The sequence below is a fragment of the Bubalus bubalis genome, chromosome 16 (assembly GCF_019923935.1).
Source record: "Bubalus bubalis isolate 160015118507 breed Murrah chromosome 16, NDDB_SH_1, whole genome shotgun sequence".
Classification (NCBI taxonomy): domain Eukaryota; kingdom Metazoa; phylum Chordata; class Mammalia; order Artiodactyla; family Bovidae; genus Bubalus; species Bubalus bubalis.
In genome coordinates this window covers 55,749,201-55,761,585 of record NC_059172.1, presented here as the reverse complement: position 1 = coordinate 55,761,585, position 12,385 = coordinate 55,749,201, and the positions used below count along the sequence as shown (strand labels likewise).

At 48.7% G+C, this 12,385-nt stretch overlaps 1 protein-coding gene across 3 annotated transcripts; it reads left to right on the top strand.

The window, feature by feature from the left end:
- Positions 1-5: 5 nt before the first annotated feature.
- On the top strand, positions 6-10,326 carry VPS11 (VPS11 core subunit of CORVET and HOPS complexes). Of its 3 annotated transcripts, none has more exons than XM_006078670.3 (16): positions 6-225; positions 1,250-1,398; positions 1,496-1,631; positions 1,953-2,116; positions 2,722-2,969; positions 3,697-3,898; positions 4,278-4,429; positions 5,299-5,485; positions 6,137-6,283; positions 6,595-6,783; positions 6,886-7,047; positions 7,478-7,617; positions 7,710-7,912; positions 8,040-8,211; positions 9,461-9,683; positions 9,806-10,326. In XM_006078670.3, exons 1-16 carry the CDS (start codon positions 39-41, stop codon positions 9,968-9,970), a joined length of 2,826 nt encoding a protein of 941 aa, XP_006078732.1. In that variant the 5' UTR covers positions 6-38; the 3' UTR covers positions 9,971-10,326. The 3 variants fall into 3 exon arrangements, with proteins under 3 accessions (XP_006078732.1, XP_044785570.1, XP_044785571.1); XM_044929635.1 differs by having other exon boundaries at positions 5,299-5,614; XM_044929636.1 differs by having other exon boundaries at positions 183-306; positions 1,291-1,398; positions 5,299-5,614.
- The last annotated feature ends 2,059 nt before the right edge of the window (positions 10,327-12,385 follow it).

Sequence of the window (12,385 nt, the reverse complement as noted above, 5' to 3'; positions counted from 1 at the left end):
TGTGACCTCTTCCCCGGAGGCGGGGACCTTCGGCCAAGATGGCGACCTACCTGCAGTGGCGGCGCTTCGTTTTCTTCGACAAGGAGCTGGTGAAGGAGCCACAGGGCAATGATGGGGCTGCTCCCGGGGCCGCGCCTGCCTCTGGACCCGCTGCTTCCAAGTTCCTTTGCCTCCCTCCTGGCATCACAGTCTGCGACTCAGGCCGAGGGAGCCTAGTCTTTGGAGATATCCTTCTTCTGGAGCTGCCCCTTCCCTCCTCGAATCCCTGAAGAGATCCAGCTGAGATGAAATCTGTCCGTCAGAAGGGTTCGTGTTACGTGCCAGTTTCCTTTAGATGGGCGCTCGGTGTTCCTTCTGTGGTTTGAGGGAAGAAAGGAGGAAGTCCATTCTCTTTAACTTGTTGCCAAATGAGCGAATAATCCTGGGCAAGTCGTTTAACCTCTCTGGACTTCAATTTCCTTATCTGCAAAAGGGGCGTAAAATAACAGTTGGGCAAGGTTTTTGTTTTTAAGGTCGATCAAAAGAACAGATGCAAGTTGATTTTAAAAGATGAATCTGTAAGGTGTCATTATCTCCCCAGCCCATATTGTGGGGGAAGAGTTAAATGAATTTTTTTGCTTTGTTTTGTATAATGCTGCCCCTAAACTCTGGCCTTTCTACTGTTTTTAAAATGGGGAGTTTCCAGAGATGATATATGGGAAAACCCTTGAAAATTTTAAACACTTGTATAGATTTTGTTTTTTATTGTGCATGTGTGCTTAGTCATGCCCAATTCTTTGCAACTCCATGAACTGTAGCCCATGCAGGCTTCTCTGTCCATGGAATTTCCCAGGCAAGAATACTGGAGCGGGTTGCTATTTCCTTCTCCAGGGCACCTTCCTGACCCAGGGTTTAAACCCCTGTCTCTTGTGTCTCCTGCATTGGCAGGTGGGTTGTTTACTAGCTGAGCCACTGGGGTGCTGTGCTGTGCTCAGTCGTGTCCGACTCTTTGGGACCCCGTTTACTGTAGCCCACCAGGCTCCTCTGTCCATGGGGATTCTCCAGGCAAGAATGCTGGAGTGGGTTGCCATGCCCTCCTCCAGGGGATCTTCCCAATCCAGGGATTGAACCCAGGTCTCCCGAATTGCAGGTGGATTCTTCACCATCTGAGCCACCAGGGAAGCCCTGGGGGTAGTTGTTATTTGCGTTCTGGCCTAAATATTTAGTAAGAATCTCCCCTTGGAAAGGAGGCTCCTTGACTGCTCTGCACATATGGAAGGCCAGATCTGGTTCTTGCCCCGCTCCCTACAGCTTACGGGTTTCCAAGCCTACAAACTACGGGTGACACACCTGTACCAACTGAAGCAGCACAATATTCTGGCCTCTGTTGGTGAGGATGAAGAGGGCATCAACCCCCTGGTGAGTCCTAGAAAGGAAACAGGAAAGACCCAGAGGCCTGGGAATGATTATTTGCTGGAGAGTGACTAGCATTCACACATCTGAGATCTGTCCCCAGGTAAAGATCTGGAACCTGGAGAAGAGAGATGGTGGCAATCCACTCTGCACTCGAATCTTCCCTGCCATCCCGGGGACAGAACCGACTGTTGTATCTTGTTTGACTGTCCATGAAAATCTCAACTTTATGGCCATTGGTAAGAAGAAAGAAGGCAAAGCTAACACCCCATGATTCTTTATAGCTTTTCTTCAGAGTTGCTTCTACAGCTCATTTTCACTGTTTTCATGAGACCGTTTTGTACTGAAGTGAGGCCTTTTGAGATTTTAAAGTTTGGGATGGGATAGCATTTAGTTTTGTTCTTTGAAAATGAGTCCATGAGTCCTAATCCTCATGGTAACCCCTGGAGAGGTTGGGTATGAGGAGAAAGATGGTCACTTCTAAAAAGTGCCTCTAAAGGTCTTTTTCTGCTTCCGTGCCTTTTCACCCTCATTAAATACTGTTCCCTGCTCTCCTACAGGTTTCACAGATGGCAGTGTTACACTGAACAAAGGGGACATCACTCGGGACCGACATAGCAAGACCCAGATTTTGCACAAGGGCAGCTATCCTGTTACTGGACTGGCCTTTCGCCAAGCGGGAAAGACCACTCACTTGTTTGTTGTGACAACTGAGAATGTTCAGGTATGACCAGTGCCTCCTGGTATGACTGTTGGGGCAAGTAGGAAAGGCTCTTTTATTGCTCAGGGGGCTAGGGTAAGGAACTGACAAAAAAGATTCTTATATTTTTAATCATACAGCCTTGAGTCATTCGCCTAACTTAATATTTTATTTCTTTACTTAGGAGACTGAGAAGAGTTAGAGCTAGGAAGAGAACTCTTGGGCTTGTAGCAGAAGACATAAGTTTTTCTTCTAATAGGCTTGTTAAGCGACACTGGACAAATTACTTCTTTGGTTCTTGTGCTTCTAATATAACAGCTTATTTACACCAATAGTTTTGTTTTCTTTTTAGCCAGAGTTTTCTGATAAAGCAGTAAAATTCTCTTACTTGCCGAATATCTGTAGTAAGTAGTGATAGTGTATACAGAGGAAGAAAATGTGGGTTCTGCTTATATATTTAGTAGATGGTTGATGGTAATGGCCCATTTAATGGAGAAGGCAAGCATCCAGGTAAAGTCTTAAGGTGCTAAGAATTAAGAGAGCCAGTATGGAGGTGGGGATACCTTTGGGAACATTTAGATGCCACCTCCTCAGAGGGAGCCGGTTAACCCCCGTCTTACTTCTCACAGTCCTACATAGTTTCTGGAAAGGACTATCCTCGTGTGGAATTGGACACCCATGGTTGTGGCCTGCGCTGCTCAGCCCTCAGCGACCCTTCTCAGGACCTGCAGTTCATAGTGGCAGGGGATGAATGTGTCTATCTGTACCAGCCTGATGAACGTGGGCCCTGCTTTGCCTTTGAGGGCCATAAACTCATCGCTCACTGGTTTAGAGGCTATCTTGTCATTGTCTCCCGTGACCGGAAGGTTTCTCCCAAGTAAGGATTCTATGGAGAAGCAAAAGGGAGTGGGCTGGGCTTGTTCCTTAGAATTAACCTGATTTAAAACTCCAAATGCCTACATCCTGTCAACTTCCTACTTTGTACTTTTTGTAGAGGTGTTTACACCTAGACTCAGTTATAACTTTTTTTTGCTGAAGTGTGCTTTTGTTGCAGACATTCGCTGAGCAATCCTTTTGCACTAGAATGCTCCAGGGAATTTGGGACCTGCCATTGGGTTTTTTAATTACTTGGGCGAATTGAATTGGGTAGAGGAATAAGGGATTGAGTAGTGGAGAGATTGGAAAATGCTGGGAGATGCAACACGGGGTGGTTTTTTTTTTTTCCTGAGTCATCAGAAAGTGGGACAGAATCTTCAGCATGATGCAGGTGATCCTTGTCAGATATTAGTTTTCATTCAGTACTAAGCCTAGTGGACTACATATACCAGGCACTAATTATTTGTTAAATCTTAGATGTTGGAATGTACTTAAGTTTTCAGTCTGTTGCCTGTATTAATTATAGGATCCTTAAAGGTAAGACCAGGTCTACACATACTCTTCCCACAACTGCCAGCGCCATGCTGCATATTGCAGGATGAGCTGCTATCAGTGACTTATTCTGGGAGGAATAGGTAGCACCAGAGTTGTCAGGGGAAAGGAAATAGAGGGGAGCTGAGACTGAGGTGGTACAGATAAATATCTGGTGCCTTTTCTTTCCCACACAGGTCAGAGTTTACCAGCCGGGACTCCCAGAGCTCTGACAAACAGATTCTCAACGTCTATGACCTGTGCAACAAGTTCATAGCCTATAGCGCCGTCTTTGAGGATGTAGTGGATGTGCTTGCTGAGTGGGGCTCCCTGTACGTGCTGACGCGGGATGGGCGGGTCCACGCACTGCAGGAGAAGGACACACAGACCAAACTGGAGGCAAGGCCGCCAGGTCCCCAGAGCTGGCTGTGGGCACCCAGACACGGCTCTAGGAACAGACTCCCCAAGTCGCCTTGGCCAGGGTGTTTCCTTCCCTTTGGGTCATAGCCTTACTCAGCCTCTTTAGGGTAAGATTCCATGGTCAGTGGCCTGGGATGTGGCCTTAGAGGGAAGCAGTGGGTGGGGGTCCACTCTGCCCGACTGCAGAGAACCTAGTGAGGTGAGCTGATGTTAGTCTGGGGGTGTCTGGGGGTCTCACCCTAAGATCTAGGCTGATTGGAACTTCATAACCGTCAGGCTTGTGTGTTGTGGATGCATTCTGGGAAGGTGTCTTCTCAGGCCTGCTTCTTCCAGTTTTCTAATCTCTATTCCTTTCCAGATGCTGTTTAAGAAGAACCTATTTGAGATGGCAATTAACCTGGCCAAGAGCCAGCATCTGGACAGCGATGGGTTGGCCCAGATCTTCATGCAGTATGGGGACCATCTCTACAGCAAGGGCAACCATGATGGTGCTGTCCAGCAGTATATCCGGTCAGTCTGGAGGCGCTTTAGGATATACCTGTGAATGCGGGAACAGAGAGCCAGCTAGACTGAAACCTGCACTTGGGGACTGGGGTGGGCGGTGGACTCCATCATGAATTGTCCTTTTTTCCTACATAAATTGCGATGCCTCAGATGAGGAGACAGTATACCTTATTGGAAAGGGAATATTTAGGGTCAGATGCTACATGACCAGTGTGTAGTTGAGCTGATGATAAGTGAAAGTGCTAGTCACTAGTTGTGTTTGATTCTTTGCAACCCCACGGACTGTAGCCCACCAGGCTCCTCTGTCCGTGGAATTCTTCAGGCAAGAATACTAGAGTGGGTAGCCTTCTCCAGGAGGTCCTCGCAACCCAGAGACTGAAACCAGATCTCCTGCATTGCAGGTGGATTCTTTACTGTCTGAGCTACCAGGAAAGCTCTCAAGGAAGTTGAGCTGAAAAGTACCTGTTATTTTAAATGTTAGCTTGGCCTTTGTTAATACTCATTTTGATCAAATTCTTTAAAGGGGAAAGGGTATTCATCTCTTGTTTCCACAGTGTTTTCCCTTGGTACTAATTAGTTTTTTGACCTAGTGAAGAGTTCTAAGACCCTGTCTAGGTGTTTTGCCAACCTCTCTAGAATTCCTGTTTTCAGTCAAGTCTAAAAAAAACCAGTGTTCCGGAGCTTTGCTGCTCCTGTGGTCCCCAGTCTAGTAGCATCGATACTACCTGGGATTTTGTGAGAATTGCAGGGTCTCATGCCTCACCCCAGACCTGCTGAAACAGAATTTGCATTTTGAGACCTGCAAGTGATTCCTACGCACATGAAAGTTTGAGAAGTATGATGATCCTGATGCTGTTTGACACGTGTCTCCCTAGAACCATTGGAAAGTTGGAGCCATCGTACGTGATCCGCAAGTTCCTCGATGCTCAGCGCATCCATAACCTGACAGCCTACCTGCAGACCCTACACCGGCAGTCCTTGGCCAACGCCGACCACACCACCCTGCTGCTTAACTGCTACACCAAGCTCAAGGACAGCTCGAAGCTGGAGGAGTTCATCAAGGTGCAGGGTGGTGCTTTCAGAGGGTTCCTTGAGGGGCTTCACCAGGACTGCGGGGAGAGGGAAGAGCTGCCTGTATTTAGGGACCAGAATCCTCTGGTCTGTAGGCAAGGACGAGAAATAGTCTTTTCTGTGAGTTCTCTCCTGTCTCCCCTCTTTTTTTTTTTTTTGCTGTACTGTGCAGCTTGTGGGATCTTCATTCCCAACCAGGGATTGAACCTGGGCCCCCAGCAGTGAAGGCATAGAGTCCTAACCACCGGACCTCCGGAGAATTCCCCCACTTTTGTTTCTTGATGCCAGAAGTTCTCGTGGTATCTAAGCCCCAGGAAGCCCAGTGTCCCCAGAGGCATCCCTCTAACAGTAGAGGCGGAGGAACACTTACAGAGAGGCAGGATAACTCTGTTTTAAAAGCATCATTTTGGGGACTTCCTGGCAGTCCAGTGATTAAGACTTAGCTTCCACTGCAGGCGGCATGGGTTCGCTCCCTGGTGTGGGGCAACTAAGTTTCCACATGCTACTTGGTGTGGCCGAAAAAAAAAAAATCCACCTAACTATTACCTTAAGAATCTGGTCTTAGAATGAGATGCATATCTCCTTTCCCTTGCCCAGCCACAACCTCTCTGTGAATGGTTTTGTCTTATGTCTTCCTGACAGACAAAGAGTGAGAGTGAAGTCCACTTTGATGTGGAGACAGCCATCAAGGTCCTCCGGCAGGCTGGCTACTACTCTCACGCCCTCTATTTGGCTGAGAACCATGCTCATCATGAGTGGTACTTGAAGATCCAGCTAGAGGACATCAAGGTAGGTGAGCCTCCTGACTCAGGCAGGTCGTCGTCTTTTTCTGGTATATCCCTGGGATGGTGAAAGTGCCTCCTGGGACTTCCCTGGGGGTCCAGTGGTTAAAGAGTGTGCCTTCCAATGCAGTGAACATGGGTTCAGTCCTTGGTCAGGGAACTAAGATCCCACATGCTGTGGGGCCACTGAGCGCACACGCGCCACAACTGGAGAATCTGCGCAGGGAGCCCCAAAAAAGAAAATAGTAATAAAAATAAAGTGTGTTTTGATGGGTGAGGCAGGAGCATGCAATTCTGCTGCCCTTTCTGTCCCCACAGAATTATCAGGAAGCCCTCCGGTATATCGGCAAGCTGCCTTTTGAGCAGGCTGAGAGCAACATGAAACGCTATGGCAAGATCCTCATGCACCATATACCAGAGGAGACGACCCAGCTGCTGAAGGGACTCTGTACTGACTATCGGCCTAGCCTTGAAGGCCGAGGTGATAGGGAGGCTCCAGGCTGCAGGGTGAGGCCTCAGGGAGAATGGCTTTTGAACATATGGGGGTAATCTCAGGGGCATGGGTAGGCCCACTCACTCGGCCTCCTCTCTCATCCCTTGCCATCGTAGGCCAACTCGGAGGAGTTCATCCCCATCTTTGCCAACAACCCTCGAGAGCTGAAAGCGTTCCTAGAGCACATGAGTGAGGTGCAGCCTGACTCCCCGCAGGGCATCTATGACACGCTGCTTGAGCTGCGACTCCAGAACTGGGCCCACGAGGAGGATCCGCAGGTGAGGCCTGGCAGAGCCATCAGAGGTGTTGAGAAAAAGACAGCACTTCCATTTCTTCCCTGGTTGCCACTTGCTGCTCGCTTTAGATCAATTACACCTCACCCTGAGGGGCTAAATGGTTCCCCATGAAAAGGAAATTGAAGACTTTCTTGCAAGGAGTCAGACACCACTGAGTGACTTTCACTGCTGGTCTAAAACCAGAGTTTTAGGCAGGCTAAGACTCTTCACTCCCAATGTGGGGGGCCTGGGTTCAAACCCTAGTCAGGGAACTAGATCCCACATGCCTTCCCTGGCAACTAAGAGCCAGCGCAGCCTAAATAAATAAATACTGGGGAGAAAAAAGAGGAAATTGGAGTGAGGGGAAGAGTAGTTGACTTGCTGAGGGGTCACTTTTCCCCTAATGTCCGGCAGCTCCACCCTCCTCTTCTAGGTCAAAGAGAAGCTTCATGCAGAGGCCATCTCCCTACTGAAGAGTGGCCGCTTCTGTGATGTCTTTGACAAGGCCCTGGTCCTCTGCCAGATGCACGACTTCCAGGATGGAGTCCTTTACCTCTATGAGCAGGGCAAACTGTAAGAGTCAGGGGGTCCTCAGGGGAGGGGGCAGAGCTGAGTCACTCGCCCGAGTGAGGGCCGGCCGCTGACGCACACCCTGCCTGGCGCAGGTTCCAGCAGATCATGCACTACCACATGCAGCACGAGCAGTACCGGCAGGTGGTGGCCGTGTGCGAGCGCCACGGGGAGCAGGAGCCCTCCCTGTGGGAGCAGGCGCTCAGCTACTTTGCCCGCAAGGAGGAGGACTGCAAGGAGTACGTGGCAGCTGTGCTCAAGCACATCGAGAGCAAGAACCTCATGCCGCCCCTTCTAGGTACTCTGCGGGGTGGGCTGGGTGGCTAGGTGGGTGCAGGCTGCTGGCGGTCGGGCTCTGGGGCAGGGGTTCTTCAGCTCTGTCCAGAAAGCTGCATGCTTCATGGTTTTGCTTCCTCCCACCTCAGTGGTGCAGACCCTGGCCCATAACTCCACGGCCACCCTGTCTGTCATCCGGGACTACCTGGTCCAAAAACTGCAGAAACAGAGCCAGCAGATCGCCCAGGATGAGCTCCGGGTGCGGCGCTACCGAGAGGAGACCACCCGCATCCGCCAGGAGATCCAGGAGCTGAAGGCAAGGTACTTGGCATCCAGGAGTGTAGAGGTATCCAGGGATAAGCTTGTTCTTCACAGGGTGTCATTTTTTACACACAAAGGTTATATGGAGTGAGTTTCAACATTTCATTCTTGAAGATCTGTTTTAATGGGGGAATTCCAAAGAATGATTTATTACATAGAAGATGATTTATTGGGTTTTGTTATCTTGTAGCAGGTACTTTTCTCTCTAGATACGCCTGTATTTTACCTTTCCTAAACACACATCTAAGTTGTGGTGGGAAGCCCTCGGAAGTAAAAAACGACAAAAAAGTGGATAGTTTACAAGTATTTATAGTAGACATTAACCCTTTACTTTGCCATTAGCTTTATAAAATAATTTGTTATTGTTCTTTAGTTACTAAGTCTTGTCCAGTTTCTTCATTCCATCAATATTTACTGAGTCCGTTTTGCCTTAAGCCCCATTCTTAACACATAGAAAAATCCCTGCCTTCACAGAGCTTACGTTGTGGAGGTAGAGACAGACAGTAAACGTGTTAAATAAGCAAACTATTGTAGTGTGTTCCATGGTGCTAAGTTCTAAGGAGAAAATTGAGGAGGAGGAATAGGGTGAGGGGTTTAGGTGTGTTGTAATTGATAAAGTGGCCAGGAAAGGTCTCGTTGAAAGGGAAAGGGTCACATGAGATTAAGACCTGAAAGACAATTCAGTGGCAATAGTGGAAATTGAAAGAGAGATAGCAGTCCCCCCATAGATTGGATGGACATGCTAGGAGCATGCTGAGACTCCCTGAAGGCCCAGCATGGGGTCTTCCTGTGACCTCCTTTAGGTGGTAGGAAGAACAGGGGCTCATAGTTTCTATTCATCATTCATTCATGGCTGCTCTGGGTCTTTGTTGCTGCACACAGACTTTCTCTAGTTGTGGTGAGCAGGGGCTATTCCAGTTGCAGTGCTTGAGCCTCTCATTGTGGTGGCATCTCTTGTTGATGAGAATGGACTTTAGGGTGTGTGGGCTTCTGTAGTTGGCGGCTTGTGGGCTCTCGAGCATGGGCTCAGTAATTGGAGGGCACAGGGCTAGTTGCCCCAGACTATGGATTGAACCCGTGTCCCCTGCATTAGCAAGCAGATTCTTAACCACTGGACCTTCAAGGGAGTCCTTGTTGTTCCTTAATGGAGACGTCTCTCTTCTTGTTTTGTTGAGCTGTCTCCTCTTTCCACATGGCTCCTGGCCCTGCCCTCATTCTTTGCCACTCTTCTGGTCTCCCTTGCCTGTAGTCCAAAGATTTTCCAGAAGACCAAGTGCAGCATTTGTAACAGTGCCTTGGAGCTGCCCTCAGTCCACTTTCTCTGCGGCCACTCCTTCCACCAACACTGCTTTGAGAGTTACTCGGAAAGTGACGCTGACTGCCCCACCTGCCTCCCTGAAAACCGCAAGGTCATGGATATGATCCGGGCCCAGGAACAGAAGCGAGATCTCCACGATCAGTTTCAGCATCAGGTGGGGAGGGAGGCGTGGCCACATGACTGCCCCACCCACTGGGAGGCGGGGAGTGCTGGAGGGCTACTGTTTTTTTTTCCTCCGCCTCTGAGTTCTGACTCCGACCTTTTCTCTTTCCTCAGCTCAAGTGCTCCAACGACAGCTTCTCTGTGATTGCTGACTACTTTGGCCGAGGTGTATTCAACAAATTGACTCTGCTAACCGACCCGCCCACAGCCCGACTGACTGCGAGCCTGGAGGCCGGGCTGCAGCGGGACTTGCTCATGCACGCCAGGAGGGGCACTTAAGCGGCTAGTGGGAAGGGGTGTGATGGTAGAGGCCCAGCAGCAGGGACACAGGGGTACAGAGACAGAGCTGTTGCATAGGAGTCAGGGAGACCTGCCCAGGACCCCCCTCTCATCTGATGCCATTGCCCTCAGGACTTAAGGGGACTTTCTTTTCCTGCCTCCTCCTTTGGCTGGCCAATCCACCATTCCTCCTGTTGCCTTTCTGAGCAGTGTAGATCATTCCAGACCAGTGGGGGAGGGTACCTCAGTAACCTCAGAGTCTGGACAATAGCTGCTTTATTCTCTATCCAAGAGCACCAGGCTGTGCTTGGGTCCTGGCTCCCAGAGCCTATAAATAAAAGCATATAATGATTTCATGGTTGAAGGATTTATTATGGAGACTTCCTGGTGATTCTTAACTGCAAAATGTACTTCTTTCCCTCTGCTCTCCTAGAGTGTCCTTTCCCTTCCTATAGAGTTCCTTAAAGATGATGTTAAGGAGACTTCATGCCAGTAACGAGTCGGGCCTCTGGCATTTAGCACAGTTCAGTTTACTGAAGAACGTCTGCAAAGGCTAAGGCCTGAGACCCAAGAGCAGCCTGGACTAAGGCTGCTCTGTAGTGTGGCTGGTCTCTGTGGCTCTTGTGTGGACTAGGTATTCAGGCAGGAGGCAGATTCTGGTGAGGGACCTTGGACTGAAGCTTCATAATGGGTGGGTTGGTGTCTTGCTGTATTCAGTACCAGATGATAAGCAGGATAAAAAGGGCCTTTATGAAACATTTTTTTCTCTCTCAAAAGTTGTCAGCTGAAGTTTGTGTTGTTACAGGTGTCTGTGTGTCATTTGGGTTACACTGCCCGTTGGAAAATTGCTCCTATGGGTCTGTTTGATTAAAAGTAGTAACTTGGACATTGTGGTTTAAGCAGTATTTAGAAAAGGTGGAGTGCACTACATTGGTAGCAGCTGAGAATACAGACTTTGGATCAGCTGTCCAGAGCTTGAATCCTAGTTTCACTTAGGGCAATTCTGAACCTTCTCTGAACCTCAGGTCTTCGTCTGTGTGTAAGGAATTAAAACATCTTTCTGGTATGGCTGTTATGAAGCTTTAAGGAGCCAATCAATGGGTGTGTTATTGGTCCCCAGCAGGTTGGTAACTCCTCAATGGATCCTTTGCTTGAAGTTGCAAATGCCAGTAGAAATCAAGTTTGGTATAGCAGAGCAAAAACTTTATTCACTGATGAAGGAATGGAGAAGAGAGAGCACATGCTCTAAAGACACCTCCCTGCAAGGAGGGGAGTAAGGGAATTCAAAAGATAGGAGACAGACAGGTCAGGCTAGGAAAGGGGCAGAGATTTTGGGGGGCAGCCTGGGCATGACAGTCTTCCATGCTTCTTTGCACACAGCAGGAATTGTGCCTAGTAGTGTACAGATAGCCCCCTTGGGCAGGGATCTTGGCAAGGTGATGAAGTAAAGGTAGCTTTAGGACACCACCAGGTCTCATCTGCTTTGGGGCTGGTTTGGGGCTCTTGATCACCCCATATCAGCTGCAAAACATCTCTGTCAAATACTAGGTGCTTTTGAAACACACACAGGTAAGTCAAGTTTACGGACACTTTTAGCCCTCAGGGGCTGGTATGGATGACAGGTGTCCAGATTTGTGGAAGTGGTTAATACACGGTTAGCGCTGTTAATGGGTAAAGCGTTACTAACTAGTCCTTTCTTGGCTAACACTAATAATGTGTTGGCACTCCCTTTTCACAGTTATTTGTCTTTAGGCATGACCTTTGATTTCTGAGCCAGTTTTGACTCATTTTAAAAATAGAAATGCCCTGGCTCACTGCAACTAGATAAAAGTCCACACAGCAATGAAGACCCAGCCCTGCCAAAAATAAAACATTTTTAAATAAAAATAAAAATGTTGCCTACTTCAGGGTTGTAGCAGAAGCACTGCATAAGCTGCACTAATTGCTTCTGACACAACTAAGGAGATAAAGCTGTAGAATTCTGGATGATTAACTTTCAAGAGCAGGCCCTTTTCATTTGTAGGTTTTGAATCCAGCCTGGGGGCATGGTAAATTGCTCAAGTAGCCTTACTTCCAACCCTGCATACACGTATGGGTGCTCAGTCATGTTGGACTCTTTGAGACGCCCTGGACTATAGCCTACCAGCCTCCTCTGTCCATGGGATTCTCCAGGCAAGACTACTGGAGTAGGTTGCCATTTCCTCCTCCAAGAGATCTGGACCCAGGGATCCAACCCGCATCTCCTGTGTCTCCTGTACTGGCAGGCGGGTTCTTTACCACTGCACCACCTGGGAAGTCCACAACCCTGCATAGTAGGGCTTAATATCCTTTTCCTCTCAGGGACTCCCACTTTTGGCTTATTGACTTACTTTTGGGGGGCATCAGGGACGACAACTTATTTTGTGGCTAAATCTG